The sequence below is a fragment of the Populus nigra genome, chromosome 11 (genome assembly GCF_951802175.1).
Source record: "Populus nigra chromosome 11, ddPopNigr1.1, whole genome shotgun sequence".
Lineage (NCBI taxonomy): Eukaryota > Viridiplantae > Streptophyta > Magnoliopsida > Malpighiales > Salicaceae > Populus > Populus nigra.
In genome coordinates, this window is record NC_084862.1 from 7,837,795 (window position 1) to 7,853,834 (window position 16,040).

At 33.2% G+C, this 16,040-nt stretch overlaps 1 protein-coding gene across 16 annotated transcripts; it reads right to left on the bottom strand.

Moving 5' to 3' along the window:
* Positions 1-631: 631 nt before the first annotated feature.
* LOC133667830 (uncharacterized) lies at positions 632-10,670 on the bottom strand. Of its 16 annotated transcripts, XR_009833568.1 has the most exons (8): positions 5,905-10,663; positions 5,752-5,822; positions 3,679-3,736; positions 3,048-3,107; positions 2,813-2,957; positions 2,552-2,664; positions 1,293-1,397; positions 632-1,130 (listed from the first exon to the last, which is right to left on the bottom strand). XR_009833568.1 is itself a non-coding variant. In XM_062087501.1 (5 exons), exons 2-5 carry the CDS (start codon positions 2,924-2,926, stop codon positions 1,089-1,091), a joined length of 321 nt encoding a protein of 106 aa, XP_061943485.1. In that variant the 5' UTR covers positions 2,927-3,107; positions 5,752-5,874; the 3' UTR covers positions 632-1,088. The 16 variants fall into 16 exon arrangements, 2 of the variants coding, with proteins under 2 accessions (XP_061943485.1, XP_061943484.1); XR_009833567.1 differs by adding an exon at positions 2,195-2,242 and having other exon boundaries at positions 2,813-3,736; positions 5,905-10,670; XR_009833564.1 differs by having other exon boundaries at positions 2,866-2,957; positions 3,048-3,736; positions 5,905-10,665.
* Positions 10,671-16,040: the final 5,370 nt, after the last annotated feature.

A 16,040-nucleotide genomic window follows, 5' to 3' on the forward strand; every position in this document is an offset into this window, starting at 1 on the left:
AAAGCGTCATGTAGTTTTTTTTATATATATTTTGGCCTTTTTCCTCAGTTATTGATTTTTTTTTATTTTTAATTTAATCCTTCCAATTTGTGTTAATTGAAATTTAAAGTTGATAATTTATTTTAATTTGCATTTTATTTACTTATCTTAGTATCAAAAAATACTCCAACATCAAGTTGGTACTCGATTTTGTAAGATATTGTTAAATTCTTTACTTTTCTAAAGATTGAGTCAAGTAAAAGGATCCCCCACACATACCTATATGATGACAAAGTGATGATATATATATATATATTAAATGTTCATAATTCTAATAAATGATAGACTTGTAGAACTACCATAATTTCTAAACATGAATCTCAGTGCACTAGATTACAAGATAAACAATTTCTTTTAGAAGAATTCTATATTTTATGGGAAGAAGTTTCTGATCTAGTTACATTTCTCTAGTAGTTGCAATATAACAGTAAACACTCATTTGAAAATCTTTGCCACGGACGCTGCATAGAAATGCCCTAATCCATGTAGTTTTTTAGAGGGAAAGTTAAGGGACCCTAGAACAAAAGCTCGTTAAGTGCATTGTTTTCTTGGATAGCAATGCAAGAGATAAATTTGACTATTAACACAAAAAAGGAATAATCCTTCAGTCCATAAATTTAAAACACTCATCACTCAATATATTATATAGTAGACACACAACAAATAAATAAGATAACATATATAAAAAAATAATCACAATGAAAAACTAACTTACAAACACAATTAACTTTCGAACTGAAATAGGCTAGGTGTATGGGGTTCCGCTATCCAAGTTTTGGATAAGGAAATCCTTACAGGCCAAACACACTCTCTTACCAGTCCCGTAAAATGCGCTTTTCAAGCACATAATAGCCAAGCCCCTCCCTCTTTTCCCTAATGAATGCAACAATTCAACAAATTAACCTACAAAACATAAGATATTAATGATAATGTTTCCTTGTCGAGAAAAGAACACATAAGATAATCAGGAAACCCTCTTCTTTGAAGAAACCCAATTGCCATTACCCCCAATCTAAGTGAACCACTAAACTTGGAACATGGTAAGCAAATCAAAACAATATTACCAATATGATACCCGATACATGATATTCCTGAAAATAGAACACCACCAGAAAATAAAACAATAAATTAAACCAAACAACAAAGTTGAGCAACAAAAACAAATCCAGAAATGCTCTTAAACTGCAGATAAAATAAAAAATTATTAGCCATAATGGATAACCAAAATCCATAAAGTAATGGTATAACAATACCTTTTCTAACTGGCAACAGAGATCATGATTATTAGAGGCCTCTTGACAAGATTTATGAAGATCATGCTCTAGTGTAGTGACTTTTGCATGTAAAGATGTGAACTCCTATTAAATCGAGTTGAAAAGAAGAAGGATTAGAAATTTATTGTCAAAACATGTTGTGCTTCGAGGAAATCATTCCACAAATTGCAACGACAAAAACAAAAGCAACAATAAAATCTAACAAATTACAGGAATTTTACAAACATGAACAATTTAAAACTAAATCACCGAACTGATACCTCTAAAGATGAGCAATCACCATTTTAGAAGTGCTCTTTGGGCCAACTATCCTATGTAATGAATATATGTCATTCTAGACAAATTTATAGAGACCACATGCGTACAACTCTCAACATTAAGTTGCAGAGTAGCAGTTCAATATGTATGACAAACATTTCCAGTTGTGGTCTTTTAGTGGCCTTTGCACCCAAATTATAATGGGTTTAGACAACAAATTTAGTTCCTTACAATCAATTACAAAAATTTATCAATGCAATAAGCAACAATGAGTTCCAAAACGAAACTTGCCACCTAAAGATCCATGGGAACAATGATAAATGGCCTCCAAACCAAATTCAATTCAAGCATAACAAAAAATAATATTCATAACTATTTTCATGATGTCATTTACAAGTCACTACAATCTCTTCTCATGGTTATGATAGTAAACATTAAATGATGTCCATTTCCTTCTTGGTTACAAATGGTTGATGATATCCAAAAACATTGATCAATAAGTTGTGATTAAGTTGGAAAGAGTGCAATTAAGGCATCATGTTACATAATATCCTTTTTTATTTCTATCTCCTTGTTTCTGCAAAAAAATAAACACATATAACATAGCGACGACATATTCATACCTTCATTTTCACAGTAACATATTTCCCTCCAAATTTGCTTCATGACATCTATCATCGTCACAATTATCATATTCATGATCAACATCTTGTCAAGATACCACAAAATTTATAGAAGTGTTTCAACGGCTATCTAGATTGACCACAAATGTATGACATGAAACTTTAAAATGCACTCATATGGTTATCTCAAAATTTCAACTTAAAAGACCAAAAAATATACTGATTAAACTTGGAAAACAATAAAAAGACAAAGGAAGAACGTCAAGGCATTGCACAAGACTAGCAAGGGAAAAATGAACGATATGAGTAAATAAAAGAACAAATGAAACAAAGACATAAAAGGCTCCTTTAACTAACCTTTTTCTTCATCATAGCCAAATGACCACGACCACCTTGCACGAGTTCAAAGAATACTTCGCTAAAGTGCTCAACAACTCCTTTGACAGTGCAATATTCATTGTCTCGCTGATCTAAAACAAATATCAGTTCTATGATTTTCTGCACACAAGCATTGAAGTAATAAAACATAATCTCATTGAAGTAAAGATACATAAATCTTAATATCACGTTAAAAACAATAAGTACAACATAAGATATTTAAGCAATAAAATCCAGCACCATAGTTCAACTTGACTTTTCAGGAGTTTCTCTAGTTTCTCAGTGATATTTACATGTTGGTCTAATGCCTTCTTGTTTACATGGCTGAAGTTGCTCATTGCACCTATGAAGCATTTTATGCAACTCTTTCACACTCTACTTATACCTATATGTTCCAATAAAAGAAAGCATGTCACTTCTCAAAAGATGAAAGCTTAAGTGGAAGCATGCAAACATGACCTATCTCAGTAAGTACCAAGTACATGTAGAGGCAAGACCAAAACATCATCTGCTAGGATTTCAACATAGATATTGGCTGGCAAATCAGGCAAGATAAATAGATTTAAAATAATGATTACAAGACAATAATACATAAAAAGCCAAGAAAAAAAAATTAAAACTCAAACTAGAGCAAATTCATAGTTAGTTATTTACCACATAAAAACATGATAAAGCAAATTCACAATTCAGAGTTCCTATGAACTTGAACAAATAATATGCTAGAAAGGCTAATCATTTCTTTAGATATAACTCTTGTTAAGTCCAGTTTACTAAAGATACCCAAACAATTCAAAAAAGAAAACAAAAAAGAAAAACCCTTAACATTGTGTTTTGATCATGGAATTATCTCATAAGAGGGCCTGGTCCTTTCCTAATTAAATGATGAGCATGAGATAAGAAAGTGCCACCTATAGAAAGATTCTGACAACACCAGCATGCATCTACATTGATGTTAAAGTATCAGAATAGACTAATCTAAACTCTTGCTTGAGCCAATTTGAAGAAAAAAGACGTAAATCATCATTTTCCATTTACAGCCTTTTGTCACGAATAGCTTTGCTGGAAAATGGGTTGCCCGACCTTGTTTTTTGATAAAGGATGCTCACCTGCTTTTCACACTCCATTATACTGCAAGTTGCCAAAACCGTTTATGAAAGAAAGACACTGCACAAAGAAAAATTCCTTCTACCAAATAAAAGTGCTATTTTGGCATAGAAAGAACCATCAAGATAAGGAAAGAAAATACAGCTCTTGACCTTTGAGAAAAGTCTTCAATTGAAAATCCCAAGCAGTATAATTTTTGCTAATGAATATGACACAAACATTATTTGACTTCTCCATAAGGACTAAGACTATGATTGAGAGAGAAAACTATGAGTGGGTGCTTTGATATCATTATAGAATGGTTAGAATTCAAAATGAATTAATTTTCACTAGGTAACCATTACATATAGGGCCAACTACTGGTTTGTACAAAGAACTAATTATACAGGGAAACCAGGCTAGCTGCTAGTTATAGAAGGAAACTAGAGTCTTTCATCAATGTCAATGATGGTATCTATCAGCAATAACAAAAGGTTCAAAGAGTCAAACCATTCCTTAATGCACTACATTGTATGGATTGGAGTGAGAGAACCCACCACTTTCCACTAAATTCGTAACTTAAGTTTTCCTAAAAATTATTAGACTTTCTGTCATTGATCTTCTAGAAACAGAGCAAAAGGCAGTGAGAAATAGAGTGTATAAAGAACATTGATTCTTTTCTACGGAGAAGCAATTGTTCTACGAAGATGCAATTCCTCCTTATCAACATGTTGATAGGTGAAAACATGTTAACAAGTGAGAGGACAAGAAGAAAACAAAAGTTGAACGCAAAATAGCCATTTTATAAAGCATTGTATAAAGCATTTTGCAGTCATATTAAAATAACATAGCAACATGGAAGCACTAATCATATTTTTCCTTTTACATAATTCTCTCATGACACACACCCAACAATATCTAAACTTCAATAACAAGGTAACCCATAAAAAGTGTATCATCCATTTACTATCACAAAATAGTCATGCCAGCAACTTGCTGTTTGAGTTGGCCATCAACAGTGAAGATGGTCCTGGTTGGTTGATTTAGACACTGAACAAGTGAAATAGAGACTTCCAACCCAACCCATTTAGCTTCCATGAGAGTGAGGACTAGGCATGACATCAGTTAAGTTTAAACAATGCGTCAAGATCGATAAAGTTGAAGATTCCAAGAGGTAGTAATTGAAGACAACATCTATGTGATAACAATGTTCAAAAAGAACAACACATAGATTGAGCACTTTCGAATAAGAAAAGAGTAATCAAGTTTCCTTTCATCTTTTGACAGTTGGGAGGGATGAAGAAAATAGATAAAAAAAATTATATGCCTGCAAATCTAAAGCATTTTGCAGTCATATTAAAATAACATAGCAACATGGAAGCACCAATCATATTTTTCCTTCTACAAAATTCTCTCATGACTCACACACAACAATATATAAACTTCAATAACAAGCTAACCCATAAAAAGTGTATCATCCATTTACTATCACAAAATAGCCATGCCAGCAACTTGCTATTTGAGGTGGCCATCAACAATGAAGCCCGGTTGGTTGATTTAGACACTGAACAAGTGAAATAGAGACTTCTAAACCAACCCATTTAGCTTCCATGAGAGTGAGGACTAGACATGACATCAGTTAAGTTTAAACGACGCGTCGAGATCGATAAAGTTGAAGATTCCAAGAGGTAGTAATTGAAGACAACATCTATCTGATAACAATATTAAAAAAAAACAACACGTAGATTGAGCACTTTCGAATAAGAAAAGAGTAATCAGGTTTCCTTTCATCTTTTGAGGGTTGGGGGGATGAAAAACATAGATAAAAAAAATTGTATGCCCGCAAATATAGAGCACTTTTCGGGCCCCCCATAAAGCATTACAAGGTTTTCAATTTCATGCATGGATGGAAGGATAGTGGCAGGATCCTAGATTGTTATCCCAATCAATGGTTGCCACAGTTTGACTTTCTAAACTACTCAAATAAAATTATGCCTCATTACATAACAACTAATTCTCCTTTCATAATAAGATCTAGACCATTATTTACACTCCATACTTCAGAAAAGAAAAGGAAGTAGGTTATGAAGTATTACCGAGATGCGATTGTCGGAATTATCAACACAATCTCAATGAAAGCAAATAAAACTTGATCCCCTGCACCTTCCTGTTAAATAACAGCAATCATTAGAATACAAACTTAAAAGGGTGACATTGAGAAAATACCTCAATCTCATGATGAAACATACATCGAGTAGTTGATGCCCATCATCATTGCATAGGTTATGGAAGAGATCACTCAATACAAAACGAATGGCTACTAAAGAAACAAACTGTAAGCCCATAACATAATTTTGATATCAATATATTACATAGTAGACAAAAAAACAAATGAATAAGATTAAATATAAATAATAAATCACAATGAAAAACAAACTTATCAACATAATTAACTTTCGAACTGAAATGGGCTGGGTGTATGAGGTTGCGCTATCCAAGTTTTGGATAAGAAAATCCATATAGACCAAACAACACTCTCTTACCAATCCCGTAAAATACGTTTTTCAAGCACATAATAGCCATGCCCCTCCCTCTTTTCGCTAATGAATGCAGCAATTTAACAAGTTAACCTACAAAACATAAGATATTAATGATAATGTTTCATTGTCGAGAAAAGAACACTTATATAATTAGCAAACCCTCTTCTTCGAACAAACCCAACTGCCATTACCCCAATCCAAGTGAACCCTCAAACTTGGAACATGGCAAACAAACAAAAACAATATTACCAATGGAATACCCGATACATGATATTCCTGAAAGTAGAACACCACCAGGAAAAAAAAACAATGGATTAAACGAAACCACAAAGTTGAGCAACAAAAAAAAATCCAAAAATGCTCTTAAACTACAGATAAAATAAAAGATTATTAGCCATAGTGGATAACCAAAATCCATAAAGCAATGGTATAACTAAAACCATATTTTATTTTACCAAAAAAGCATGAGCCTGTTACTGAACCTCTCTCACAACCATCAACCAACTATAGTCAAAAGCAACTAGCAGAGTTTAGCAACCTAGAAGTTAAACAAAGAAAATTTTGCATTACAATAAAATTTCTTATATATTTTTTTCCTTGTTAAATGATGTCCATTTCCTTTCTGGTTACAAATGGTTGATGATATCCAAAAAAATTGATCAATAAGTTGTGATTGAGTTGGTAAGAGAGCAATTAAGGCATCATGTTATATAATATCCTTTCTTATTTCTATCTCTTCCTTTCTGCAAAAAAATAAACACATTTCCCTCTAGATTTGCTTCATACCTTCATTTTCACAGTAACATATTTCCCTCTAGATTTGCTTCATGACGTCCATCATCGTCACAATTATCATCTTCGTTATAAACATCTTGTTAAGATACCGTAAAATTTATACAACTGTTTCAATGGCTATCTAGATTGACCACAAATGTATGACATGAAACTTTAAAATGCACTCATATGGTTATCTCAAAATTTCAACATAAAAGACCAAAAAATATACTGATTAAACTTGGAAAGCAATAAAAAGACATTGGAAGAACTTCAAGGCATTGCTTACTAGCAAGGGAAAAATGAACGATAGGAGTAAAGAAAAGAACAAATGAAACAAAGACATTAAATGCTCCTTTAAGTAACCTTTTTCTTCATCATAACTAAATGACCATGACCACCTTGCACAAGTTCAAAGAATACTTCGCTGAAGTGCTCAACAACTCCTTTGAAAGTATGATCCATCGATTCATTGTTTTGCTGATCTAAAACAAATATAAGTTCTATGATTGCATTGAAGTAAAAAAAAAACATAATCTCGATGAAGTAAAGACACATAAATCATTATCTCACGTTAAAAACAATAAGTATAACATAAGACAAGCTCACTTTAGAGTTCTCCAGTTATGACTTCAGCTAATGAGTTAGCATCATTTAGTTCTTGCCTCTTCAATATAGCTTCACCATATAACATTTCAAACCTTGCAAAGGATATTATGGCTTCCAACTTTTGTTTTTGTCATTTCAGATTAGTTGTGAAATTAGTCTCTAGAATCCATCTGAAATAAGTTGCTTGAAAGACATACTGATATGAAGTACATCATTCAAACGATAAAGTGTCTATGGCAGAAGGTCAAGAGATTGCTAGTGATTATGCCATATCGTCTAGCAGATTGCGAACACAGTATAAGAGCGAATATTTTACATAATAGAATATAATAGGTAAATTACTTGCGTGATGTCACGGGTTGTTATAGGAATGATGCAAGAAGCCAAGTGAGGATTACTTGAACTAATCCAAAAAGCCGAGCAGACAAAGAACGTAGTAAAAATGGGAAAAGAAAAATCAACAGTGTTTGGGCAAAATGTGCAACCATACGGAGAACCTCTCTATTAAGATGACTTAACAATTGAAAAGGCCAGAGCACAAAAGCATTCAAATCAATAATCATGGTTGCTATCCAAGTACATTAGTGACTAAAAGTGATGTAACAAAATGAGCCATGAGGAATAGAAGCAAAAGAGCTTAATGGGGTTCCTAAAGGTAAACAATGTTGGAATGGTATGAATGTTGCGCAGGTGTACTCACCAAAAGATCCCAAACTCATCATTTGGCCTTAACTACTCAAATGCACTCAGGTCATATATTCTCTCAAGATAAAAATTAAATAAATCAATGGTTGCATGTAGAAAGTGACACAATGAAAATGTAAATGAACCAACACAATTGTGCAGAAACCATCCATCACAAAGGCATCTCCAATGGAAATGAATTCATCAGATAAGGCATCTATAAGGGAACCCATTCAATCCACCATGCATAATAAAGTAGAAAAACAGTCATTGCATGAATAGAATGGAAACTAGTTTTGTTAAAAATAAAGGCAGTCGCCAAATCAATCATATTCTCAACTGATTTCTCCAATAGGTGTAGTCAACTTGCAGCAGCAACAATTTTTTCCTAATTGAATAATGCTCATAATGCTTACCAGCATCCATTACAGAAACGCTAATAAGAGCATCGCACAGTCACACTATGAAGAGACATCAAAATTTAAAAACAAACTATCATTGCCAATAGAACACGTAAGAGCCTTATTGGCAGCCTAGGAAAGCAGGAAAATGATCTAGAAAAAAATTATAGGCAGCAGCATGTGTTAACACAAAACATGGGCATAAAGGGCAAATTATGTGAATTATGTGCATCTATTGATAAAAATAACGCTCATAATCCTTACCAGCACCCATTAAAGAAATGCTAATAAGAGCATCCCACAATCACAGTATAAAGACACATCCAAGGTTTAAAAACAAACTATCATTGCCAGCAAAACATATAACAGCCTTATTGGCATCCTAGGAGAGCACGAAAAAGATCTAGGAAAATATAACGGGCAGGAGCATGTGTTAACACAAAAAATAGGCATATAGAGCAAACACGTGAACGATGTGCATCATTATTGATAAAAATAATTGTGCCGACATTCTGAACAGATGAAACAACAGACAATTGAAATGCTGATTAAAATCACGCATATCAAAACAAAAGACTGCAACGCAAGCTTACCAAAGGATTTAAGGAAAACAAAAACAAAAAATCACCCAACAATTAGTGAAGAAAAGAAACCTAGAAATCCACAAGAAGCTTTCTTGAATCTACAAGGAAAGTAGAAGTCGACATATCCACAAGAGTAAGGAAACATGCAAAAAATCAAATTTCACTCGACAAGCATCTAGCATTACGACTCGAAAAAATGGGTGCCTATTCAGGTCCCCAAATCCTACACTAGGTCATACCAAAGTAGGAAATAAAATACCCAAATAATTCTTAAATAATTGTGTTCTCTAGACCATGTTTTATTATTATCTGCCATCTCAACTGTATGAATTAGTTTAATGTGAGGGAAATTTTCAGCTGAAATCATAGCTTATGTAATAATATGTAGAAACTTAGTTGAGGAGATACCTTACATTTTAGCCTATTCTAAGCTACACCCTTAGAGTATTCAAGAAGCGTGTTGATGACAAGATAATACAAGAGAATTTCTAAAATGCTTTCTGTTTCTTTCACTAAGAGAGTTACACCCACCTACACACACACACACAAGAATGATCAAATCCCTTAATTTTAGGGTCTAATAAACATAATCAGATCCCTTAATCCTATGCCTAAACAATAATGAAAATCTGAGAGAGATAATCAAGGGATATACAGCTATGAAAGAAGAATAATCAACGATATAAGCATGTAGCCCATTGCAGGAGTCATATCAACATCACTAACAATTTAGCTCATGTAAATTTTTAAAAAGCATCTACATTTATGGACAAGCCTTCAAGCATAAATAATGCTCCACGAGTATCCAAGAACATGTCGATCAAATAATTTAAGTTACAATTATCACATCAAGGAAAAAGGCTATATGTAGGTACTTTATAGCCTTGCTTGATTTTACACGTGGGACTAATCGACCCCAATTATCAAATTGAAACTTTTTCTCACAACTATCCATCCATGGATTCCAAAAGCAATCAATAAAGAGTCGCACCAAAAACTTTCAACCCAAATTTACAGAACAAGCTAATGAAAATGTCAACAATCAATTAACAAAACACGTAGAGATACATAGCACAGGTAATTACTGAGTTTTCAATCGTGTACTGGAGTGATCTTAGGAAGCTATAAATGGTAAGCTAAATCTCCTTTTCTATTTACGAGATATATATAGCCAGCATGGTAAGCTAATTATAAACATGTATATAGTTAAGGCTTCATAAACATGTATAAGGATAATCATGTAAAATAACATATGAGATTTTTATCGTAACTATCCATAGTTTTGCAGACCACACCATCAATTTATGGACCCATCCAAATCTCCACATATCACAGTATAGGCAAATACTTGGAAGAATAAGAAGAATAATCAACGATATAAGCATGCAGCCCATTGCAGGAGTCATATCAACATCACTAACAATTTAGCTCATGTAAATTTTTAAAAAGCATCTACACTTATAGACAACCCCTCAGGCATAAACAATGCTCCACGAGTATCCAATAACATGTCGATCAAATAATTTAAGTTACTTACAATTATCACACCAAGGAAAAAGGCTATATATAGGTACTTTATAGCCTTGCTTGCTTTTACACGTGGGACTAATCGACCACAATTATCAAATTGAAACTTTTTCTCACAACTATCCATCCATGGATTCCAAAAGCAATCAATAAAGAGTCACACCAAAAACTTTCAACCCAAATTTTCAGAACAAGCTAATGAAAACATCAACAATCAATTAACAAAACACGTAGAGATACATAGCACAGGTAATTACTGAGTTTTCAATCGTGAACTAGAGTGATCTTAGGAAGCTATACATGGTAAGCTAAATCTCCTTTCTATTTACGAGATATATATAGCCAGCATGGTAAGCTAATTATAAACATGTATATAGTTAAGGCTTCGTAAACATGTATAAGGATAATCATGTAAAATAACATATGAGATTTTTATCGTAACTATCCATAGTTTTGCAGACCACACCATCAATTTATGGACACATTCAAATCTCCACATATCACGGTTTAGGTAAATACTTAGAAGAATACGAAGAATAATCAACGATATAAGCATGCAGCCCATTGCAGGAGTCATATCAACATCACTAACAATTTAGCTCATGTAAATTTTTAAAAAGCATCTACATTCATACACAAGCCCTCAGGCATAAACAATGCTCCACGAGTATCCAATAACATGTCGATCAAATAATTTAAGTTACTTACAACTATCACATCAAGGAAAAAGGCTATATGTAGGTACTTTATAGCCTTGCTTGCTTTTACACGTGGGACTAATCGACCACAATTATCAAATTGAAACTTTTTCTCACAACTATCCATCCATGGATTCCAAAAGCAATCAATAAAGAGTCGCACCAAAAACTTTCAACCCAAATTTACAGAACAAGCTAATGAAAATGTCAACAATCAATTAACAAAACACGTAGAGATACATAGCACAGGTAATTACTGAGTTTTCAATCGTGTACTGGAGTGATCTTAGGAAGCTATAAATGGTAAGCTAAATCTCCTTTTCTATTTACGAGATATATATAGCCAGCATGGTAAGCTAATTATAAACATGTATATAGTTAAGGCTTCATAAACATGTATAAGGATAATCATGTAAAATAACATATGAGATTTTTATCGTAACTATCCATAGTTTTGCAGACCACACCATCAATTTATGGACCCATCCAAATCTCCACATATCACAGTATAGGCAAATACTTGGAAGAATAAGAAGAATAATCAACGATATAAGCATGCAGCCCATTGCAGGAGTCATATCAACATCACTAACAATTTAGCTCATGTAAATTTTTAAAAAGCATCTACACTTATAGACAACCCCTCAGGCATAAACAATGCTCCACGAGTATCCAATAACATGTCGATCAAATAATTTAAGTTACTTACAATTATCACACCAAGGAAAAAGGCTATATATAGGTACTTTATAGCCTTGCTTGCTTTTACACGTGGGACTAATCGACCACAATTATCAAATTGAAACTTTTTCTCACAACTATCCATCCATGGATTCCAAAAGCAATCAATAAAGAGTCACACCAAAAACTTTCAACCCAAATTTTCAGAACAAGCTAATGAAAACATCAACAATCAATTAACAAAACACGTAGAGATACATAGCACAGGTAATTACTGAGTTTTCAATCGTGAACTAGAGTGATCTTAGGAAGCTATACATGGTAAGCTAAATCTCCTTTCTATTTTAGAGAGTATATATAGCCAGTATGGTAAGCTAATTATAAACATGTATATAGTTAAGACATCATAAACATGTATAAGGATCATCATGTAAAATAACATATAAGATTTTTATCGTAACTATCCATAATTTTGCAGACCACATCATCAATTTATGGACACATCCAAATCTCCACATATCACTGTTTAGGTAAATACTTAGAAGAATAATCAACGATATAAGCATGCAACCTATTGCACGACTCATATCAACATCACTAACAATTTAGCTCATGTAAATTTTTAAAAAGCATATACAATTAGAGACAAGCCCTCAGGCATAAACAATGCTCCACGAGTATCCAAGAACATGTCGATCAAATAATTTAAGTTACTTACAACGATCACATCAAGGAAAAAGGCTATATGTAGGTACTTTATAGCCTTGCTTGCTTTTACACGTGGGACTAATCGACCACAATTATCAAATTGAAACTTTTTCTCACAACTATCCATCCATGGATTCCAAAAGCAATCAATAAACAGTCGCACCAAAAACTTTCAACCCAAATTTGCAGAACAAGCTAATGAAAACATCAACAATCAATTAACAAAACACGTAGAGATATATAGCACAGGTAATTACTGAGTTTTCAATCGTGTGTAGACCAAAACTCAAAACTCAAATCAAAGTTTTTGTTGTATCAATACTATTTCAGTTAGAACAAGCTCGATGGAGAACTAACCTGTACAAATCCTAGGGGAAAATTAGGAGAAAACTTCAACTTCTTTATTAAAGCCACCACGTCATATTGATATGAAGGTGCCTAATTATTAGACTTAATATGTTATTATACCCAACCACCACATGAAATAAGTTGCTCAAAATACATATTGATATGAAGTGCATCATTCAAACGATAAAGTGACCAGGGCAGAAGGTCAAGAGACTGCTAGTGATTATGCCGGACCGTCTGACAAATTGGGAACACAACTCTAAGAGAGAATATTTAACATAATACGTAAATTACCTACGTGATGTCACGGGTTGTTGTAAGAATGATGCAAGAAGCCAAGTGAGGAATATCTGAACTAATCCAAGAAGCCAAGCAGACAAAGAACCTAGTAAAAACAGGAAAAGAAAAATCAATAGTGTTTAAGTCAAAATGTGAAACCATATGGAGAAGCTTTCTATTAGGATGTCTTAACAATTGAAAAGGCTAGAGCACAAAACATTCAGATCGATAATCATGGTTGCTATCTGATTATAGTAGTGATAAAAAGTGATGTAATAAAATGAATTATTAGGAATCTACGACTAATGTAGAAGAGTTGATATCCACAAGAGTAAGGAAACAAGTAATTACAGAAAATCAAATTTCACTCGACAAGCATATAGTATTAAGACTCAAAAATATGTGTGCCTATATAGGTCCCCCAAATCCTACACTAGTTCAAATGAAAGCAGGTATAAAATCCCTTACAAATTAATTTAAGTAACAAAATATCCAAATAATTCTTAAATAATAATGTTATAATTACTTATTTGCAAATTCTTCATCTACTAGACCGTGTTTTATTATTATCTACCATGTTATTTGTATGCATTAGTTTATTGAAAGTAGAGGATAAAAACCTAATGTGAGGCCATTTCAGCTGAAATTATAGCTTAGATAACAATGTGGAAAATTTTAGTTGAGGAGATACCTTACATTTTAGCATAGCACACGTTAAATCATAGCATCATCCTGAAAGCAAGGCACATGTTAAATAAAAGCATTCAACATTCTTTATCCCCAAAAAATAATTAGCATTTTTCTCTTTGCTAGAGTTTGATACTTTGGCTTGGATATGTCCTGAAATTCTCTCTAGCAGGTCTTTCACATCAAGCTCAAGCTCAGTCTGCTTTTTTACTGCTTATGTTTGTCGTTGAAGTAAAGATAAGTAAATTATTGTTTTAAATATAGTAAATCAATTATAGGATTGATTATTGTTCTAAATAGAGTAAGTCAACTATAGGGCTGTCAGTTATAGGGCTGATTGCAGGGCTGATTTATATGCATTCAATTATAGCTTGATTCTAGGGATTTAGATTAATCCTAGACCTGTATATATACATACTGTACTCATGCATCAAGAATGAGAGAAATATCATTTTCATACTCACAAAACTACAATTATAATCCCACGTTAAAAACAATAAGTAAAACAGAAGATATTTAAGCATTAAAATCCAGTACCATAGTACCTCGTCACTTGCCTCAAGTTCAGCTTGCCTTTTCTGGAGTGCCTCGTCACTTACCTCATGTTGATCTAGTGCCTTCTTGTTCATATGGCTGAACTGCTGAAGTTGCTCAATGCACCAATGAAGCATTTTATGCAACTCTTTCACACTCCAGTTATACCTATATGTTCCAATAAAAGAGAGCATGTCACTTCTCAAAAGATGAATGCTTAAGTGGAAGCATAGAAACATCACCTATCTCAGTAAGTACCGAGTACATGTGGGGGCAAGACCAAAACATCATCGTCTAGGATTTCAGTAAAGATATCGGCTGGCAAATCAGATAAATAGATTTCAAACATTAATTACAAGACACAATAGTTTAACAATACATTAAAAGCCAAGAACAAAAAAACTGAAGCTCAGACTACTCATTTATCCCGTGAAGAAACAATAAAGCAAATTCACAGTTCAAAGTTCTTGTGTTGTGACTATAAGTCTATCCATCCTATCTTACAAGCCACTCAAGAAACACCTGGAAGAATGGCCATGAATTACAAGCTGCATAAAAAAAATGGAAAAGTTTGTAAAACATAGTCTACAAATTTGCAGAAAATTCTAGATTCACATGGTCAAATGACACGACAAGAAAAACAGACATCTCTTTCTTACCCTTGGGTGGCCTTGAGCAGTCTTGAGCAAAGAAAGAGGAAGCTGCAGCTAACACAAGAAAAATAAAATTAAGAGTGTCAAAGAAAACAGGAGAAAGATAGAAAGTTTTCAAATAAAAGACAGTTGAGATGGTAACCATGTTTTTTAGAGCCAAAAATAAAAATCAAGCAACTTGCAAGAAAAGCCAGGGTCAAGAACATAAAATGAATGCATGGAAAGGGATGGGAAATTTTGGAATCTAAAACAAATCAAGGATATTAGGGTTAAAGAAAATTAAAGCAAAACAGAGATGGATGTTCATCCAAGTATCACAATTGACCAAATGCCCATTGTAAGTCTCTCCTCCTTTCAGTTCCACCAACTCTTACAACATACAACCACCATGAATTACAAACTGCATAAAAAAAATGAAAAAGGCCGTAAAACAAAGTCTATAAATTTGTAGAAAATTCTTGATTCATATGGTCAAATGACACGACAAGAAAAAGACATCTCTTTCTTACTACTGGGTGGCCTTGAGCAGTCTTGAGTAGAGAAAGAGGAAGCTGTAGCTAACACAAGAAAAATAAAATTAAGAGTGTCAAAGAAAACAGGAGAAAGATAGAAAGTTTTCAAATCATAGACAGTTGAGATGGTTACCATGTTTTTTAGAGTCAAAAATAAAAATCAAGC